Below are 21,817 nucleotides of genomic sequence, written 5' to 3' on the forward strand. Positions count from 1 at the left end.
GAACCAGCCAATCTCTGGAGACCAGAGGTAGATGGTAGTCGCTGCCTTGGGCTGGATAAAGAAGGGCGTGGAGAAGGACTGCCGTATGTAGAGGTGGAAAAGGCTGTGCAGTTGCTGGTGGGGTTGGTTGCACAAATTCTGTAAGGGTACCGGTACCGGTTGACCCGGCACTGCATTTGTGGTTTCATACTACGTGGATTACATATCAGTACAATGGTCACTTATTTTGGGTTTTGACTAATTGACATAATCTGTACCATTCTGATTTCTGCCGTCAGGTCCCATTTTATACATTTGGAGAAGGAGGCTCAGAGGAGGTTTTTGTTTTTGTTTTCCCCCAGAGTCACAGGTTTATGGTCTTCTGATCTAGACAGGTTATTTTTAGTTGAAACTCCAGTGGATTCTGAAAGGGTTACATACTCTGTGGAAAATCTTATAACTGAGTACAGATTTTCTGTTTCCGAGGAGGGAAGAAAATATTAGATCAATACTAAGAATGTAGTTAAGGCAGTACAAATGCTTTTCTTTCTTCCTTGCATGTGTGTGGATAGCATGTACACACATGACATCCAGAGAATAAGGCAAACATCTAAAATAGAAGTCTGGAAAAAGAGTCAGAAATAGTTACCTCTGATAATTCTTTGTGGTTATTACTTTTTCCCTCCCTTCATATTACTCTCTCTCTCTCTCTGTTTCTCTCTCTGTCTCTCTCTCTGTCTCTCTCTCTCTCTCTCTCTGTCCCTCCCACCCTCCCACCCTCTCTCATTCTTTCCTTTCTTTCTTTCTTTCTTTTTTTTGAGACAGGGTTTCTCTATAGGCCAAGCTGGCCTCTCTGAACTCACCAGTCTGCTTCTGTCTCCTGAGTGCTGGGAATAAAGGAGTGCCAACCACTACTGTCTCCTCATGACAGTTTCTAAGGGATTAAGAAGAAATTCATTTTGGTATCTCATTTCCTTAAGGCATACAGGGATGCAAAACTGAGACACCAACTCCAATTTATTCCTTATAGTATAGTTAATATGTAACTGAACTCTTCAGCTCTGTTGTCTACTCAGGGTAAACACGTGTGTGTATGCACTCTGTGTGTGTGTGTGTGTGTGTGTGTGTGTGTGTGTGTGTGTGGTAGCGTGTGTGTTAGCCCTTGCCTTCAGACAGCATCAAACAAGAAGAAAAGTTAACATCTCTCTAGTTGAGCTGGAACATTCAAAGGCCCTTAGCTGTGACTATTAAACAAAAGCAAAACCGAAGAACCAAAACAAACTCAAACCCCAGAGTACACCTCAGGAGTTCTCACTGACTGCACAGCGTAACTTCCTGTCTGGTACTGAGGCGAGGTGGGGTTAGATTTAGTCAGATCCTCTTGTGGGAAAAATAAAAGGGGCTTAAAAAAAAACTCGACAGGACATCCCAGTGTGCAGTTCGCAGGCGGCTTTTGTGTTGACTTCCTCCACCGTTTCCCTCAGTCCTCTCAGCCGCCCGCCGTGGGTGATGAGCAGTCTGGCAGCCACCACGTTTCGTTGGAAAAAGTGCAGATTGGATTTGCCTGGGCAGGTGTCTCTTCAGGCTTGCCAGAGATCCCCAGGTAAGTCTCCCAGTTGCGTGACACCTGGTAAAGGTGGCTTTGAGAGGGTGTGAGAGCAGGCAGAACCTCCCTGTCACTGGCTAGGTCTGCTTTGTGAGTCAGGCAGCCGCTGAAAAGCCGCACTTATCGGTGACAGGCAGAGGTGGCCTGTGCCTCCAGATGCCAGGTCGCTGTGGAGCCTGAGCGAGCCCACACAGTGGCTGCTGCACCAGGTGATTGATTTCTTTGGACTGAAGCTAATGAACTTCACTGTGTCAAACGTTACCCACCTTATTCAAGGCGGCTCATTCAGTGTTGACTGCTTACTCTTGTTTGATTTTATTTAATGCGCATTGGTGTCTTGCCTGCATGGATGTCTGTGTGAGGGTGTCGGATCCCTTTGAACCGGGGTTACAGACAGGTTTGAGCTGCCATGTGAGTGCTGGGAATTGAACCTGTGCTCTTAACCATCGGGCCGTCTCTCTAGCCCTTTGACAGCTTACTCTTTTGTTTTTTGAGACTGGGTTTCCCTATGCAGCTCTGGCTGTCCTGGAACTCGCTCTGTAGACCAGGCTGGCCTCAAACTTGGAGATCCACTGGCCCCTGCCTCTTGGAGTGCTGGGATTAAAGGCATGCACCATCACCACCCAGTTGACTGCTTACTCTTAGAAAGAAACCTTTTTCTCTGTGGCAGAGAATCATTAATGTTGGCCAGGCTGGCCTTGAACTCTAGATCTTCCTGCCTCACCTCCTATGAGCTGGATTTTTGGTATGCAGCACCACATCTGACGCTGTGGTGTTGAATATTGACAGACTTGATTCTGTGTTATATTCGGTCTACCGTGTTGACAGAAAAGGCATCTTGTTCTAAAACACAGGTGTAGTTCAGCGCAGGGGCGGTGGGGGGCGGGGAGGCACAGAAGTAAACATTACATGGGGTGGGTGGTAGAAACGAGGGCCTTCTGTTTGCTACAGGCTTGTCTGGGGAAGTGCAGAGCTTCAGGAGGGGTAGCATATGAACAAGATAATAGGCTCATACTGCAAGCAGCCTACTGAGTGGGCTAGCTTGTGTTTTTTGTAGTGATTAGCTTTCTTGGCCAAGTGCCATGGGGTGTCATTGTGCTGTGATTCTCCACATTTCCTCTCTCTCTGCTCTCTTACTGAGTAACAACTATCAGGTCCCAACATACAATCACAATACCTTCCAGGGCTGGTCTATTTACGTAGCATTCTTCCCTTGGCTCTGGCGACTCTAAAGGCTTTGGGAAAATACCATTTTTCTTTTTAATAGAAATATTTCAAGGTTGTTATTTTCATAAAAATTGAAAACCAATATGTACCTGATCCCAAATTCTAAAGGGGTTCGGCATCTCATCTTTTAACTTGAGCTGGATTTATTGCTGTTTTGTAATGCAGATTTCTTTAGTGAGCTTGATAGAAGTATGGATGGTAGAGTTACTGTGAAAACTAGCATTATGAGCCAGGTGGTGGTGGTGTGTACTTTTAATCCCAGAACTTGGAAGGCAGAGCCAGGTGGATCTCTGTGAGTTCAAAGCCAGTCTGGTCTACAGAGCGAGATCCAGGACAGTTATGGCTGTTATACAAAGAAACCCTGACTTGAAAAACCAAAAACCCAAACAAACCACAACAAAACAAACTAGCATTATGGTGGGATGCTAATATTCTAAGGGAAGAAGACCAAAGTTTAAAAAAAAAAAATGACCAAAAATTGTGAAGTACAAAAATGATTTGAAAGCCACTGGGGGCACATAGGCGTCTGCGAATGACCAGATGACAGGACTGCGCTTTCTCCTGGCCAGGAAACGACTTTGGGAGAGCCTGCTTATCTTGCAGCCCTTCCTGCTGTCCTATGTCTACATGGACATTTCCTTCTTAGATGGATGGATTAGAAGATTCAGGGCTCTGGCTGTCCATTGGAGCCACTGCTGTCCTAAGACTTTCTCCAGGGGCCTTGATGTAGTTGGAATGTGACCTTTGTCTTCTCAATAGCTCTCTTTTCAATACCTCCCAGGTGGAGCTGTGTGAATGGGCCTAGGGGCTGATGTCTTTTGCCCCAACTGAACTGATGGTTCTACCCTAGATGGGCAAGAAGAAGGAATTATCTCCTCTGTACCCCATAGTGCTGTGGAGAGAGGCATGAGTTCCTTGGGTAGGGTCAGGCCGAGATTTAGCTTACAGTGTATGCTGATGTTCAGGGTGTGGTGTGGGAGACTGACTGTTGACGGGGAGGGAGAAGCCCAAGGACAAGGTCATAGGGAATGGGTGAGTCACTGGAATGTTCTAATGAGGTGAATTGGGAGCTTTAGAAATAGGAATTTCATCAGGAGTTGGGTGGGTGTGTGTGTGTAAGAAAGAGAGTGGAGGGAGATTTGGAAACATTACTAGGAGGTTCTCTTGAGCAATGGCTCATTCTGGTGCTTGGGTTGTCAGCCTGACAGTTTAGACTCCCTCATGGCTGTTGAAGTCTTCTTTAGCTTCTTTCACTCTTTCCTGTATTTAGTTAACACTTGTCACCTGGTACAGGCTGTCCTTTAGGAGAGTCTAACAATGGCCTGTATGGGGCAAGGAATAAACTCTGGTGCTGGGTAGGAGGGTGGAACAAGTCGTCTCCCTGTGTATTTGGCTGTTGGACTTACCTCATTGAGGAGCACAGACCTGAGAGCAGAGTTACGGCCGTGCGTTGGCTCTGTAATTTTCATGTCTATAGAGAAAGGAGTTGGTGGCTCTGAAAACCAGGCAGGCTATCATCTATAAAGGCACAAGAATACCTGTTAATCTGGGAGAGGAAAGGCGAGAGTGACCTGAGAGATGTGTCCAAGAAGACACTGGAGCAGTGATTGTCAACATGTGGATCGTGACCACTTTTCGGGGGGTTGAACTGCCCTTTCACAGGGATCACATACCAGATATCCTGCATATCAGATATTTACAATTCACAACAGTAGAAAAATTACAGTTATGAAGGAGCAACAAAATAATTTATGGTTGAGGGTCACCATGACATGAGGAACCGTTTTAAAGGGTCTCAGCATTAGGAAGCACAAGAGCCAGGTACAAGCCTTTAATCTCAGCATTCAAGAGGCAGAGACAGAAACAAGTCAATCTCAAGGCTAGCCTAAGTACATGGTAAGACCCTGTGTCAAAAAAAGAAGAAGGCGATACTGACTGTTTGGAGTCCCGGATGGCACAGGCCCCTGCCCTGAACTGTGTGAATCGCTGAATCTTGGTGACTAGGTCTCTCCAACAGGATTCCCCAAGGGATGGTGTTTAGGATTTGCATGTTTTTAAGTACGGTGCAAGATACAATAATAGCACCAGTTAAATAAAAAGAGTAAGTTGTGTAACTGATGAACACATGAGTCGGCTGATAATGGCCTTGGGCTTGCTGTTGAACGCGTAGGAAGAGGAAATCGAACATCACATATGGTACTTGAAAAATGTTCAGGCTCAAGTGTTGGGCCCCATCATCTTGTGGTGTTTTTCTCCTTGGCATCACTTGAATGGTGCCCGTGCGGCTGGTCCTGGATCTGTTTTATGTTTTCCCTTCACTTCTCTGACCCTTGCTTGAAGGGCACCAGGTGCTTCCTGTTTCAACCATTAGCAAGTTCAGAACTTGTTGGAAAGCGATGTTAGGGACGGTGTGGGAATTTGATAGGATCTGGGTCCGGTGGCGCCCTCACCCCTGTCTCAACACTTTGACCTTAATTTCAACAGTTGAGTGAACTGGCCACTCAAAAAAGTAGTTTTTTTCCCCCACTGTACTAGGACTCGGATTGTTTGGTGGAGGAAGATGAGTCATAGCCTAGTTCTACCATTGTGTGAGGTGAAATCCTAGTCCAGGGCTAAGGAACACAGGCCAGGAGTTTTGTGTAAGCCAGAGTAGGTGACACATGGACCGTGAGCCCCGGAGGGATTCGAGTGGCCGTGCTGGGGGAGTCGCTCTCAAGTTGGAGGAACATGTGATTTTAACAAGCTTTAAATATGTAAAAACTTTAAAAATGTAACTTTAAATAACACTTTAAAACAATCTTAAGGAGTCAGATTCCTTGAAATAAAATCAATTCAGAATCAAAATTATACGAAACAGAAAATTGTCTTCCTCACTTTATCCCCTCCCCACAACCATGGTTAATATTGTTGGTATTCTGCTTAACCTTTTTGCTATGAATATAAAAATATAAAGTTTCCACAGGCACAAAATTTCCTTTTTGTACCAAAATTAAAAGCCTTGTGTGTCAGTGGCATGCTGTTAAAACAAAGCTAAGTAGCTGGGTGGTGGTGGTGGCGGCGGCGGCGGCGGCGGCGGCGGCGGCGGCGGCGGCGGCGGCGGCGGCGGCGGCGGCGGCGGCGGCGGCGGCAGCAGCAGCAGCAGCAGCAGCGGCACACACCTTTAATCCCAGCACTTGGGAGGCAGAGGCAGGAGGATCTGAGTTTGAGGCCAGCCTGGTCAACAGAGCAAGTTCCAGGACAGCCACAGGCTGTCCAGAGAAACCTTGTCTTGAAAAAACAAAAATAAACAAACAAAAAACAAAGCTAAGCAAAACTAAACTATAAACAAATAACTGAATTTTACGAATGTCAGGGTCCATATATCTTAACTCATGGGCTACTGTGAGAGCAAGTGTGCTATTATTATTAATCTGCCACCCACAGAGGGTAGGTGAGTGTTTGAATTTGTTTTGTTGTGAAGTGGAATTTCTGTGCATATTTATTGGTTCTCTGGACAAATCCTTCAGTTGTCTTTTCCTACGTTGATGCCCATTTTCTTCTGATGCTGGGATCTCTGGTTTTGAAATGCTTACTGATTCCAAAAGAAATTTCTACAGAAAATGGTAGATTTTTTTTTTGAGCAACTTGCTTTAATTTCGTTTGAGTTCTAAGATGGTTAACCTCTAACTTAAAGGATAGGCATTATTTTGCTGATCTCTGAAATAGAGGTTTGAGTTCTTGGACTTAGCCCACATTTTCCCCTTTCTGTTTGGCGGCTGTGGGGACAGCTGTCATCCTAAACCGTGCCGAGACTAGTCATTATTTAGGGGCCCTCAATATTTTCTTACATTTTTTCATATACTGATAATTAATTTCATATGGATGTTAAACCCAGAATTATTTCAGGTCTGCTTTCTGTAGATTATGGAGCCTGTTAGAGTTATGAGAAGGAGGCTGTGAGGTGGGTCTTGAAATTCAATACCGGTTCTGTTGATACTGAGCTCTGTGAAGCTTTTGGCTGGAGGGAGGGCTCAGTGGCTAAGATCCCTTGAGGCTCTTACAGGGGACCTAGGTTTGGCTCTCAGCACCCATATGTGGTGGCTCATAACCATCCATAACTCTTGCTTCCAGAGACCCAATGACCTCTTCGAACCTTATAAAGTGCCTTCACACTGATACATATAGATACACTCAGACACACACACACACACACACCTAAAATACAATAAATTAATAAAAAATTTCAAGATAAAGCTTTGAAGGCTCATTTTGTTCTATAAAGGTATATGCATATATACACGTTGCTTGTCTTAGCTGAATTGAGGAAAGTATTACAACAAATGGTGACCATTTATGATAATGGAGTCTTTCAATGTAGAAAGCTAATGTAGAAAAGGTATGTCTGGGTATTAAAGGAAGATGAGACTTTTGTTTAAATCAGGCTCCATGTTTCTCAATATTCACTATTCACTGATTTGTTCCTGTCCTTCCAGATCCATGAGGGATTTTTCACGGCAAAGCGTTGAGCTGTGATTTTAGGCTCATTTGACTGCTGATGCTCTGTATGGCAGGAAACATAGCCGTACAGGACAAGTGGCCTGCAGTTGTTTGGAGGACATGATCGTGGCATGGTGCCCGAAGTGTTTTTTTGCTGGTTTCAAAGTTCACTTTCATTTGCTCAGAAAGGCCCCCCCCCCCCCCCCCCCCCCGCCCTTCTCTTTCCATTTGCAGGTTTGCAGGCAAGCAGAGAGACTGGGCACCTAGCCGCCCATGGCATTCTCTGCTACATGACCTATTTGCTTTCTGGTGCCTTGTATAAAAAGCTTTATTTAGTCTGTAGGGAGGGTTATTTCTCCAACTGGAGGAGACCTGTCACCATAGTCTAGAAGCCTGATGGATGCTGTTGAATGCTGCTGCTCCAGATACTGTAGGAGGAAAGTGCTTGGAAGATTCTTGCAGCTTGCTTGCACATACATCATCAGTGGAAATACTGCCAGATAGCCATCTGCCTGACCCTCCAAGAAGAAGGCCCTCTTATCACACCAGCACCGTCTCTTTTCTTTTGGTACAGCCAGCTCCTTGTTGAGAACTGGATGCCAAGGTTGATCTCCTGGCTTCTGACCTGGCCTATTTTCTTGTTGACTTCAGGACTGCATGCCTTCGGCTTCTGCTTGGTCCACAGCACTAACCCCTTTTCTGGTGTTTGTAGCTCTTGGATTCTTTTGCTGAGGATGCTTACACTTCTAGTAGATCCTCTTTCTTTTGTTACAGAAACTCACCCTTGCAGGGTAGCATCTGCTAGTCATCTGAGAGCCATTTGAATTAGTTAAGATAGTTGTAAATATGAAAGCCGTACACGGTTGTGTATACTTTTCATGTCAGCCATTGGTAGGGAGAGGCAGAGCTATCGCTGCGGGCCAGCCTGGCTATGTAGTGAGGTCTAGGCAAGCCAGGGTTACATAATGAGATCCAGTTGAAAGCATGCAAGGGAGAAAGGAAAGAGAAGAGTGTATTTATTATCTAACTCTGAGTCACTAGTGTACAAAAGGAAAAGTATAGTCAGGGTGTGTCTGCATGCCGTGCCAGGAAGTAGTGTTGGCCTGGCCTCTTAGGATGAGTAATTCCTAGCCTCTTGAGTATGCATTGGGAAGGATGTCAGCATTAGTTTCTAAGTTTCTACACTTTTCATCTGCTTCTCTTTTTTGAGTTGTACTACACTTGGTCAAGAATTGGAAAAAAAAATAATGATCTATCTTTTGAACATGCATTGAGTACCTGCTGTTTCCTTGGTCTTAAGACAGTGGAAGTGTTGAAGTGTTTTTAATATTTTTTGTTTGTATTGTTTTTATTGTTGTTGTTCTTTTTGAATTTTTTTGAGACAGAGTCTCATATATATTTAGAATGCTGGGATTATAGGTAGGTACATGATGCACTGCCTAGTTTAAGTGGTACTGGGAATCAAAACCAGGGCTTTCTGCCTGCTAGGCAAGGACTCTTCCAACTGAGCCGAGTCTCTGGCCCTAAATCTAGTTTAAAGGTATTGATTCTACTCCCTGGTCACAGCATACCCTTTACAGACAGTGCACAGAGCGAGTGATAGGCATTTGTCCTGAGTTAGCCGTGCAGGAGCATCTTTGAGGTGCAGGAGGACCTCATTTCACACTCGAGTGTTGGTTTTGAGATCTAGATCAGTCTGGTAGGAAGGTAAGTGGGTGTTAGTGCTTCTCACACCAACATCCTGACCCTGCTGAGATGCGCCAGCCAACAGGCAGATTGCAGAGGGGATGGAAAAAAATAGTTGCAGCTCTAAGCAACCTGGTCAAGAGGGCACTGTTTTGCTGTTCAAGTAGGTTAAAATTGGAAAAATAATTAGCATGTGAAAAGGCTCTTCTGGGGAAATGACTGTAAGTGAAAGGGAGCAGGTTGATTTTTTTTTTTTTTCCCGATTTGGAACACCCATTCAGCCTGAAAAATCATGTTTTCTCATTTTGTCCCACCAAAATAGAGTAAAAGCAAATCCCCCATTTTCTGCCGTGGCTGTGGCTGGAGCTGAGCACATCTGCACTGCTGGCTTCCAGCTGCTTGACTGGCACATTGGAGCTGAGAAGCACTGCAATGCTTGCGTTTCTTTGGAGCCCAGTCTGACCTTGAACTACTGACCCTAACGCCAGGGTGACAGGTGTACACCACCATGCCTACTTTCTCTAGTGCCGAGGATTGAACCCAAGGCTGCCACCTCAGTTACACCTCCAGCCTGGGTGCTTGGTGGTGGTTGCTTGGAAGCCAGGCGTGTCCTCACAGTTGACTCTGCTCTTTAGGACAGTTCTCTACTGTGATGGTGAAATACACCTTGTCCAAGAATTCTTCCCTAACTTCTAAATATGGACCTCCTTCTTCTCTGATCTACAGCTTTTCCCTGGGATCGAGTTCAAATATCCCTCCATATATTTCTCAACACTGCCTTTATGAGAGATGTTGTTGATCTGTGCAATTGAAAGCTGGCCTGTCTCTGCCAAGTAGGACCAGGGAACATCTTTCTGCCTCTCACTGATATCTGATAAACATCCCCTTGAGGCTCTGAGTTGGAGTCTGGATGGCTTGACATCCCAGCTCCAGGGTCATTTTGGTTGCTTGGGAATTTTTTTTTTTTTTTTTTTGACCAATGCACAAGACAGAATTGACTCAGAATTGTGTGAATGCAGCCAGGGTACTGGTGGAATCCAGACATCGAATGAAGCCATCTGAGGAATTCCAGCCCATTTAACTTTATTGTTTGGTCTAACAGATCAGTAGTATGGGAGACTTCAATATGAACACACCACGACTAGTTCTTGCTTCCTTGTATGTTTGAAAAAACTCACTGTAATTCATTATTTGCATTTTAACCCTTAAAAATACATTTCTTCATTCCTCCACTTTTTTATTCATTGTACTTTTTTGTGTGTGTGTGTGGTATGTATGTGTATGCATACGGCCAGACATGAATAGGTCAGAGGACAACTTGTAGGGAAGAGTTCTCTTTTCTTACCATATGGACTCTGGACATTGCACTCAGATTGTCAGGCTTAGTGGCAAACAACTTTATGCACATATTGCCAGTCTGCATTTTCACCTTTCTTGTAGAATGATTCTTGTAGAATGTTTTTGTTTTTGTTTTTTTTTTTTTTTGTTTGTTTTTTTCAAGACAGGGTTTCTATGTGTAGTTTTGATGCCTGTCCTGAATCTCACTCTGTAGACCAGGCTGGCCTCGAACTCACAGAGATCCGCCTGCCTCTGCCTCCCAAGTGCTGGGATTGAAGACATGCACCACCATCGCCCGGCTTGTGGAATGATTTTTACATTTACAGAAAAATTGTAAAGATGGTTCTGAGAGTGTTGCTAGTCCATTCTCCTACCTTAGTTAATACCTTAACATTTTTGCTATGTTTATTAAACAAATGAACTGCTATTTATATATCCTTCATGAAGTTATTAACACAAATTAAAAAATTTCCTCGAGTTATTGTTGTTTTTTTCTTTAACATTTATAGCTGAGATATTTCTAACATATCAAATTCTGATTTGAATTCTTTTTGAGTGTACTCAAGCTCAGTACTTTTGATTCCTTACATGTCATAGTTGCAACACATTCACAAAACAAACAGGTGGATACTTGTGACATGAGTGTATGTATCTATTTAATTGCCTTCTGGGACCTGGTGAAGAGAAGGCTATTTTTTTTTTTTTTTTTTTTTTTTTTGTTTTGTTTGTTTGTTTTTCGAGACAGGGTTTCTCTGTGTAGCTTTGGGCCTTTCCTGGAGCTCACTTGGTAGCCCAGGCTGGCCTCGAACTCACAGAGATCCGCCTGGCTCTGCCTCCCGAGTGCTGGGATTAAAGGTGTGCGCCACCAACGCCCGGCAAGAGAAGGCTATTTTAAAGGCCATTATGTGTCTAATTTCTTTGAATTACCTCTGTAGTAATGAAAATAATTACTTACCAACACCTTAGGTCTCATAAGACATATAATTATATATTTGTTTTAGTTACTTACAGCCTTCTCAGGCAGAAATTATCATTCAAAATATTTAACAGGTATGACACAGCCCTTGACCAAATGATGAGAAAAGATGCCAGCTCATAAATGCCCTGCTAACTTAGAGTGCCCTATGAATATCTCTAGACACTGTTGTATGTCTCAGTTGGGAGCCCTGATGTAAGGCAATGATAGCAGCCAGGCTTGCTGACAGTGAGTACTGTGTAAATATTTGTCATTGTTGATGTCTTCTTTCACTTCTTAGTTATTTCTGATCAGTTTAAAACATACAGCTTAGTGGGACATCAGGAGATAAGTCACCATGTGTTAAAAATGAGGTTCCACGTCAGCAAGAAGCCTCAGTGGTAGAGTATTTGCTACGCGATCCTGAGTTTGGTCCCTGGAATTGATGGTGGGAGGAGAGAATTGCCTTCTGCAAGTTGTCCTCTGACTTCCATGTGTGTGCTCTGATTTGTGCATTTATATACACAACACACACACACACACACACACACACACACACACACACACACACACGTGCGGGTGAGTATTAAGTAAAAAACTTAAAAGAAACCTGAGAACTTGTTTAAAAAGATAAACATAAGTTTCCATTTTTTTATGATGAGAGTACATTTTTGGGTTGGGGATACAGCTGAGCTGGCACAGGACTTGTTCATCATGTAGGAGATGAGACCCTGGCTTCAATCCCCAGTGCCGAATAAGTCAGGAATGGTACCTCACTTCTGGAATGGAGGATCAGGAACCCACTGTTATCCTTGGCTACATAGAGAATTTGAATTGGAGGCTAGCCTGTGCTGCATGAGTCCTTATCTTTAAAAAAAGGGGATGTATTTTGAGGAGTTCAGATTTTGTGAGTGAAGCACACTGTGGCAGAAGACGTGTGTAGATTCCTTGGTTCACTGCTCTCCTCCCGGCCCCTCTGCCACCTGTGGGAAGAGAAGGTGATTGAGAGGACAAGTAGGTGTGGGATTTGAGGCCGGTGGCTCCCAACCCCTTTTCACCGCCCCCCCCCCCACTTCCTGCTTTCAGTGATCACAGCAGCAGGCTGGGAGCCTGTACTTTGGTTCCTGCCAAATCCCCCTCATTTCCCCGTGATGATATGTTATTAGTATCTTGATCCCTGTGATTTGTTAAGTTAATCTGCTCTTGGGGATTCTACGAAGATCTCGTCTGTGAATTCATTTTGTAATGTATGCTCCGGGTGGGTGCAACCACGCTGGAGACGGTGAAGGCCAACGATTTGATACCGACAAACGGAGTTTTATATCTGGCCTTCCGGTCCTCCTCAGAGTTCTAGAACAGAAGTGTCCATTGTTAAACTGTCCTTCTGTTACGTGTTCTTGGGTAGCCATTTTTCTGTTAATAGAATGAGTTTTGTTTTGTTTTGTTTTTTTTAACCATACTTGATCCACTGAAATAGAACAGTCCACAGACAGGAGCATCAGCTGAAAGTCCCACGCAGGCACCCTTGATCTCAGTGCTTCTGTGGAAATGTGGGCAGCCTTACTTTAACTTAAATTGACTGGGTTGTGTTTCTTAGCTAAGATGTATTTTGCCAATATTGGTCGATTAGAAAGTTTCTGTTGTTGTTTCCTTTTTCTTAAAACCCAGGCTGGCCTCAGACTGGTTGGTAGTTGAAGATGACCTGAACTTTGGATCCTCCTACTCCCAAGGGCTGGGAGTCCACGCCTCCATCACCACACTGTTCTGGGTGGTAGCGTGGATCCCACCCGACCACAAGCACTGCTTAAAGAGAACTAGATAAACATTTTGCTGGGCTTATTCTTGTTATTATCATTGTCTCTGGTTCCTTCCTGGATTCTAGTTACTTATTTTTCATAATCTCCTAGGGACCTAACTTTTGGGATAAGTTTAATTTTAGGGTTATTGACATGATTAAGTGCTGTTCAGGGGACTCAGTCAAGGTTAGTATGTTTGAGAACATTGCTTTCAGCCAGTATCTAGTTGTTTGTATTATATGATGTTTATTTGTATTTTTTTAAAGGATTTTTAATTTTTTTTAAAGATTTATTTATTTATTATGTATACAGTGTTCTGTCTGCATATATACCTGCATGCCAGAAGAGGGCACCAGATCTCATTACAGATGGTTGTGAGCCACCATGTGGTTGCTGGGAATTGAACTCAGGACCTTTGGAAGAGCAGCCGGTGCTCTTAACCTTTGAGCCATCTCTCCAGCCCAGGGTTTTTAATTTTTATGTGTATGGGCATTGCTTGCATGTGCATCTGTCATGGCAGCAGAAGCCAGGATCTATCTCCTGGGACTGGGATTAGAGGCAGTTGTGAGCTGCCTTGTGGGTGCTGGGAATCGAACCCAGGTCCTCTGAAGAGCAGTGCTCTTAACTGATGAGCTCTTTTGCCAGCAGCCCATTTTTTTTCCAAATAAAGATTTGTAACTTTATCTTTAAATTTACCTCTATGTATCTGCTGGTCATGGGGATAGGTGGCCCTCAGAGGCCAGAAAGGGGAGCTGAATCCCCTGGAGCTGGAGTTACCCAAGGTGATGGGATGGCCCGTGTGGGTGCTGGAGACCGAATTCTGGTGTTGTGAAGGAGTAGCAACCACTCTTAACTACTCAGCTATTATTGTTCCAGCTTCTCTCCATAAAACAGTCACATCTATTTAGTTATTGTATGTATGTGTCTGCACGTGCCTGTGTTTATACGCACATGCCATAACTCACACGTGGGTATCAGAAGACAACTTGCTAGAGTCACTTCTCTCTATCCCACGAGTGGGTCCAGGGGATTGAACTCACAGCATCAGGCTTGATAGCACATGCTTTTTACCCATGGAGCCATCGCCCTGGCCCTAGACATTTTTAATTTGAATTTCTGTAGCTATTTGTCAATAGAATCTTCTTTCCTTTGCCTCTTAGCTGCTCTGTGTCAAGATTCTGCTAATGACCTTTGCCCATCTTACCACCCCGTCTCCTTTTAGTCTTACCACCTTTCATCACTTTCTCCATCCAGGCACCGAGTCGGGATTAAACATCTTTGGTCCGTGTTTCAAAGGCATTCCAATTAGAACATTGATGGAGGTCCACACAGATTCTGTATCTTTCCCCGATAGTACCCTTGCTTCACATGACAACAGACATTGAATATGTTCTGTGATATGAGACCCCCCCCCCACCATTCAGGTATAACATATATCCTCTTATTTGGAGGATAATTGTGTGGGAGAAATTTTCAGTTTTGTGTTGTGAGAAACGTGTCCTTGTATAAACATGGTGGCCTCTTATTTAAATATTTCTTTGTGGCCAAGGCTGTTGGTGCCTCAGCCTTACGTGGTATTTCCCTACACTGGGACTTCCAGCTGCAGTCAATAGCTATGTGTGTCCTCTGGCTGGATAACCTTGCACCCAGAGCCGTCCTGAAGCTCCAGTTCTGATGAACCCCTAGACCTGAAGAGCTGAAGTGTAATTGCTCCATCTCTCTTTATTATCCTTGGTCTGCCTTTGAGAGGAAGGGTTCAACGTGGTTTTCCATGTGCCCCAGGGTTCCAAATCAATGGTAACTTGTTTGATAATGAATGATCTTCCATTGGCCAACTGTTTATCTCTGTGCTGGCTAGTTTTATGTCAATTTGGTACAGGCTTGAGTCACTTGAGAGATAGAAACCTCAGTTGAGAAAATGCCTCCCCATAAGCTTGGGCTGCAGGCAAATCTGTAGGACATTTTCTTAAATTAGTGATTGATGAGGGAGGGCCCAGTTCATTGTGAGTATTTGGGTAATGGGAGAAATCCATGGAGTCTGCTTAAAGGGTGAAGTAATTTATTAGGGGGAAAACTCACTACAGCACGGGAGATTTATCTTAGGGTCCTGGAAAGCTGAGGTTCAGTCCAATGCTGTTCTGCTGCTGATATGGTCCGCACCATCCAGACCATGAGCAAGAGAAGAGAGCGGCCTACTTGCATGTATCTCAGGTCTTAAGGGTAGCCCTGAGCCACACCCCAGGGGCATTTACTCAAGGTCATAGGCAGGTAGGGAGCAGTTACCTGCTATATCTCTAGGGGCCGTGTTACAAGGTCAAAGACAGAACAGCTATCCACTTCACCTGGGCTGGGCTGGTGGTCTTGGGTTCTATAAGAAAGCAGGCTGAGAAAGCAGTGGAGAGCAAGCCAGTAAGCAGTACGCACCCCTCCATGGCCTCTGCATCAGCTCCTGCCTCCAGATTCTTGTCCTCTTTCAGTTCCTGCCCTGACTTCCTTCATGATGAAGTGTGATGTGGAAGTGTAAGCCAAATAAACCCTTTCCTCCCATCTTGCTTTTGGTCATGGTGCTTCAGTACAGTCATAGTAACCCTAGGTAGGACAATTCCTGTCACATTTTCGTACTTGCTGTATTTCCTGGTACTGCCTCCAAGAGAAATGGCAATGACTTGACTCTTTGCCTTCGTATCTGCTTTGGCAAGGAAAACCAAAGTAGAATGTTAGACAGCTCATCCCATGACCTCAGCTGATGGAAGTAGGAGGAGGAACTTTTGAGAAGACCTCCCTCCCCCCCCCCTGCCCGCCACACCCCAGTCTACAGGACAGGGTTAAGTCATGGCAGGATGAAATTTAGTGCCCTCACTTGATGTGACACCCTGGCCACTGCCTCACACCATAGACTGACTTGGGGGCCTTGCAGGAGGATTTCGGAGAGATTACAGTTTTCACTTGTGGCCTGGCCCACATTAGAACATGACTAATATTAGGAAATGGGAGGGAACCCTTTATCGCTTTTTCTAATTTTGTCCTTCATTTTCAGCTAATTATTCATGCCATGGGGAAAAAAAATTAGCTTCGCAGGCAGGACAATATTAGTTTTAATTGCGGGCTTAGTCCAGAGGGCTGTGTTTGAGTGAAAGCCATACAGGAGTTTCAGGAAGAGCAGATGGTTCTGGTTCTGGCACTGGCTGCTGAGAGGGGCTGTGCAGGGCTGTGAAAAAGCTGGGCATGTTAATTACAGGAACAGGGCAGTTCCTGGGGTCACACTCATTACACTACCACTTCCTCACTGATATCTGTCTGTCCACCTATCTATCTATCTGTCTGTTTATATCTATCTATCTATCTATCTATCTATCTATCTATCTATCTATCTATCTATCTATCTGTCTGTCTGTCTGTCTGTCTGTCTGTCTGTCTGTCTGTCTGTCCACCTATCTATCTGTCTATCTAATCTATCTATCTATCTATCTATCTATCTATCTATCTATCTATCTATCTATCTATCTATCTATCTATCTATCTATCATCTATCTAATCTGTCTATCTGTCCTATCCATCCATCCATCCATCCATCCATCCATCCATCCATCTATCTATCTATCTATCTATCTATCTATCTATCTATCTATCTATCTATCTACCTACCTACCCATCTATCTATGGTTTTTGAGACAGGGTTTCTCTGTGTAACAACCCTGACTGTCCTGGAACTTGCTCTGTAGACCAGGCTGACCTCAGACTCAGAGACCTGCCTGCCTTTGCCTCTTGAGTGCTGGGATTAAAGACGTGCACCCCTACTGCCTGACTGTCACTAATATTTAAAGAAATTAAAAACACAGGCCAGATTCTTCCATTACACTTCCATCACCACCACCATCACCACCGATCATTGTGGGAACAAACCCAAACCTGTTGTAAATATTTCCTTTGTTAAAACAACAAGAAGAAAACGCAGCTCGTTGGAGCTCATTTCTAAAAAGTCATCTTTGGTGAGAGTAAAACTTGCTGTTGTGCTTTGGCTCTGAAGTGCCCCACACAGGCTCATGTCTTGAGCATTGCTTGCCGGGTGGCAGTGTGGCTTTGGGAGGCTGTGTAGCCCTTAGGAAGCGGTACATAGTTGGTGCAGGTAGGTCGATAGGTCCGGGCCTTTGATGGTTCTACACAACTCTAGTTGTGGCTTTATACTCCACTTCTGGTTGGCTGTGATGGCAAGAGCCTTCCCATGTGATCCCGCCACCATAACATCCTCCGTTTTGCCATGACAGACTGAAAGAATCTCAGTTATGAGCCAAAATGAAATTTTCCATCTTCAAGTTGCTCCTGACGGGTGTACTGGCCACAGTTATGCTAACATAGCTAATACAATGGCTTTTATTACTATTTTTTAATGGCTGCAGTGGGAATGCTGAAGAAGAGTTGATGTTGGCATCTAACGCTCTTCCTTCATATATAGACGGAAGGAGGCCTACCAGGGAGGGCAGGTGCTGGGCTCACACAGCCTCGCAACCGGCTTTTCTGCTCAGTCTCTGCTGTTCGCCCTCAGCTCACCCTGTCCAGCCTCCAAACTTCCAAGAGCATTTGCTATAAAGTCATACAGCTGTTCTGTTTCCTCTCCAGCCAAGTGCGGAGTGGGATTTCAGAAAGGCCGTGGTCACTGCACGCGTTGCTGAGGTCATTGCACAGTTCTCGGTGACCTTCACTGGAAGCGAACCCACAAACCTGAGAAGATGTGGGCCAGCGGAGGTTCACAGTTTCCGAGGGACAATTCTTCCTACGTGGTTTGTGATTAATAACTTGGTGGGATAGAAAGCCAAAGGATTTCATTGTTGAGCATAAAGTTCAAGGTCATGAGACACTGCCCCTGCAAACTAAACTTTGGCAAGATGTGGTGGACTGACCTGCATCCACACCTCAATAGTTGACCGGGGCAGAAAACACAGTGATGTGCCATTCTCTATGTGACGTGAGACTTAATGGCAGCTTGATGCAGTGACGTGTTAAGACCTAACCATGGGTGACCTTTGAGTTGGCACTGGGAGTTAGAACTTTAAAACAAAAGTGTATTGAGGACCTACTGTGTGCTGAGAAGTGCGGTAGATGATTTGCTGCAAGTATCTCTGCTATGGTAATAGCTCATTTTTGAGTTTGGTATCAGTTTGGTTTGATATTTGAAGTAGGATTTTATTTAAATGCTGAGGACAGATCTGAGGGCCTGGTGTATTTGAGGGAGGCATTTCACCACTGAGCCAATCCCTTGAACTACAATTTGAATCATATTTCTCAGCACTTAGCACTTTCAATGACATTGTTCTTAAAATAGCTTATTAATTAAACATAACAATTGATGGATACATAGGGATACATAGCAGCCCTTATATATAGAAACAAAGAGATTAGGTACATGGAACACTCAATATCTATCTGATAGAACTATGTATGGAAATGCTTTTATTAGCATATTTTAATTACACATAATGAGGTTAATTTTGACATGTTCCTACATGTCTATAGTGTATCTTGATCATATTCACCTCCCATTACCTTCTCTTGTCTCTTCCTCATTCCTGCTAATCCCCTTTCTCTTCCCAGGTGGTCTTCCATCTACTTTTATGTTTGTTCTCTGTCTCTCTCTGTGCCCCAGTCTCTGATTCGCTCTCCTTTGGTGACCTGATGAGGTTCATTAGGGTTTTATGAGCACAGGCACTGTGGTGGTTAGTTTTGATTGTCAACGTGACACAATGTAGAGTCACTTGGGAAGGGACTCCCAGTGAAGAGTTGTGTGGATTAGTTTGGCCTGTGGTGACTTTTCATAGTTGGGTTGGTTGAAGTGTGAAGATTGTACACAGCTCCATTTCATAGACTGGACCCTCCACTGAAGGAAACAGAGAGCCCGCAGCGTTGGCGGCCATGCGTTAAGTACTTCCTGCTCTTGACTGTGGATGTGATGTGAGCAGTTGGCTTAGGCTTGTGCGGTTGTGACTGCCCTGCCATGATGGTCAGTGACCTCCCTGGAACTGTGAGCTAGAGAAACCCTTCTTCCCTTGAGTTCTTTTTGTCTGAATGTCTTCTCATAGCAACAGGAAAAGAAATGAATACAGGTTCCTTAACCAGTGGCCATACCAAGGTTCTTCCCTCTTTCTAAAGATACACTATACCAAGATACACCAAGCTGTGTCTTTGGTAATTGAATAAATATTTATTGTGTATTTATATTGTGTAAAGAACTATGGAAAAGCAGTGAAGGGATAAGACTGTTCCTTCCTCCAAGGGTTAAGAATTTCATTAGAAGAGTGGATCCTCCAGTCATGGATATATAAAGCATTTTGTTGTAAATAAAGAGTTAAGTACTGTATAAATTCAAAAGGAGAGGATAGAGTGGGTACATTGCTAAGGGATAATCTTTCTCTAAAGACTCCATGAAAGCTGAGAGCATCTGGGCACAAGTGTCAAACACTTGGAGTCACATCTCTTTGGGAGGCTGAGGCAGGCCGATCCTAAATTCAGGCAGCCTGAGACTACAGACTGACTTCAACACCAGCTGGAAAAATTAGGCCCTGTCTCAGACTAATTCAGACAGAATGGTGGAGAGCTTGCCTGGCATATGCTAGGCGCTGGGCTGAATCATAAGTGTAACTTCTATGTTGCCCCCAAAGAAAAGAAGAGGGGGCTGATGGGAACATGGGTTGGAGGGAAACAGCTCTAGGTTGAGGGCCTGAATTGTTAGGGCTGGCAGAGGTACCGCTGGTTTTGAAGGCAGTGAGCATCATTTGGAGGTTCTGGGCGCAGGATTTCAAGGTCAAGGGCATGCATGTGGGAGCAGGGATGGCATGGGGCCCATGGCAACGCTGTAAGGGAAAGCTAGAGAGGGCTTCTCTCTTGAGGCTGGTAGTCTGGGCATGATTATCTTGGCTCCGCTGAGTGATTAAAGTGAGTGATGGCAAAGCTCACTGCATGGGTTTTAATATTGAAGATTCTGCTGCCAAAAGGTGAGCTCACTGCTCCTCCGCGTGTGGCCGCAACCAAGGGATGAAATGCCCCCTTGTTGGATCCATCAGCGCCATCAGTTTCTAGGCTGGATCTCAGCTGGTACCCGCAGAAGGCACTTCTCACCGTGATCTGCTTCTCCCACACTCTCCTGTATGTATGTCCCCTGGTGAAAACAGAGCCTGTGGGGTGGGCGTGGGGGTGGGGGTGGGGGGCACATTTCCATCTTTCAGGTCTGTACATATTGGAGTTGTCCCTGTGTGGATGGTGTGTGGGGATGCTGACCTGTGTGATTAAGCCTGGTTGGGGCTGGAAGCTCAGGCTATAGGGCAAGGCCCTTGCTGCTTTCTGCTTCTACTTGGGTTGCTGGGTTTTCTAGTCTGTGGTTCATATGCATGGATGAGTGATTGAGTGATTGAGACCTGCACTTGTGTGCTCTCTGTCTCCCTGTCTGTCTTTGTCTCTCTCTCTGTGGTGGCTGTGCCAGTTTCTTCTTGCTGCCAGACATGTCCCATTAGTGTTGATTTTCTAGTTTCACAGTCCATCTCTAATCTTCCAGTTGTAGGGTTCTGTTATGGATCCCATTGGGATAAATGAAGATATGGATGGGTTATACCCTTCTTGGAAGTGCTAAGGATGAGTCTAGTTTTTTGTCTTGCCCTTCTTCAATAGGCTGCTTCATTCCTTCATGGTCCACGTCCATCTCAAAATCAGCAATAATGGGTCAGGTTCTGACACATCGTTGACCCTGATACGGTCCTGCCTTCCTCTTGTGACTGTAGAAACCCTTGTGTTGACGTTGGACATACTGGGATAAACCAAGATGTTTGCCCTATTCTAAAACTTGATTCATTGACAATTTAAGTTTCACATGCTATTTCATGTCTCCCCTGCCATGTAGTCAAACGCTGTCACAGGGTCTCACCATCAGGACATGGAGGTCTTTTGTGGGGAGACTGGACTGGGTGGGTAGAATGTTTTGTCTACCATATTGGGAATTTCTGATCATCATTTCTTTGTAACAGGAACATAGGCACAAAGAATTTAAATTGGGAGTAGTTCCTCATTTTGTTCTGCAAGTCTGGAATTAATGTCATCATGCCTTTTTAGCAACTGATTTACTATTATTATTATTATTATTTAAAACAACAACACCTGGGGCTTTTCTTGAAAGTTTTTGCGTGTTGCTGTAGCAGATGCCTGCTTGTCTGGTGATAGGGGAGGGGAAGGACCATCTCAAGTTGCTTCAACTTTAGGGACAGTAGGATGTTGATTTGCACACATTATAGAGGTGGATTAACTCTACAGAAACAAGAGAACCAGTCATTGCCGTCTACTTTCTCCTGAAGCCACATGCTTGAGTTATTGGAACTGAAACTGCTCTCAGTAGTTTTCTCTCAGGGTTATTTGGCACCGAGAGCATCCAGCAGTGTTCAAGCGTGTTTGGGAAGAAAACAAGAGAACAGCCAAACAGTGGAACGTAAATGACTCCAATTTTAAGGGAAGTGCAGAAGTTCAGAGGTTAGATAACAAGGCACTAAAACAATTATCTGTGCACTTAGTGAGAATTTGGCCTCTGGAAGGAATTTATTTAAAATAATTTTGATTAAGATTTATTTTTATTTTATGTGTGTGAATGTTTTGCCCAAGTGGATATGTGTGTACCATATATATGCAGTGCCTGCAGAGGCCAGAAGAAGGCACTGGGTTCCCTGGAACTGGAGTTACAAATGGTTGTGAGCTGCCATGTGGGTTCTGGGAATGGAACCC

General features: G+C 44.5%; 1 protein-coding gene across 9 annotated transcripts in view; it reads left to right on the forward strand.

Moving 5' to 3' along the window:
- Positions 1–21,817, forward strand: part of Utrn (utrophin) — a 507,746-nt gene that overhangs the window by 63,061 nt on the left and 422,868 nt on the right. For 5 of the 9 annotated variants that reach the window (XR_013045087.1, XM_076552745.1, XM_006984429.4 and 2 more), the window contains exon 1: positions 1,464–1,582. The exons of the other annotated variants lie outside the window; for them this stretch is intronic. Coding sequence is in view for 4 of the 5 variants with exons in the window: in XM_076552745.1 (XP_076408860.1) it covers positions 1,489–1,582 (94 nt within the window). In the remaining variant the exon portion in view is untranslated. Of the gene's footprint in view, positions 1–1,463; positions 1,583–21,817 lie in introns of those variants that run through there. 9 annotated transcript variants of the gene reach the window in all.

The sequence above is a fragment of the Peromyscus maniculatus genome, chromosome 16 (assembly GCF_049852395.1).
Source record: "Peromyscus maniculatus bairdii isolate BWxNUB_F1_BW_parent chromosome 16, HU_Pman_BW_mat_3.1, whole genome shotgun sequence".
NCBI lineage: Eukaryota > Metazoa > Chordata > Mammalia > Rodentia > Cricetidae > Peromyscus > Peromyscus maniculatus.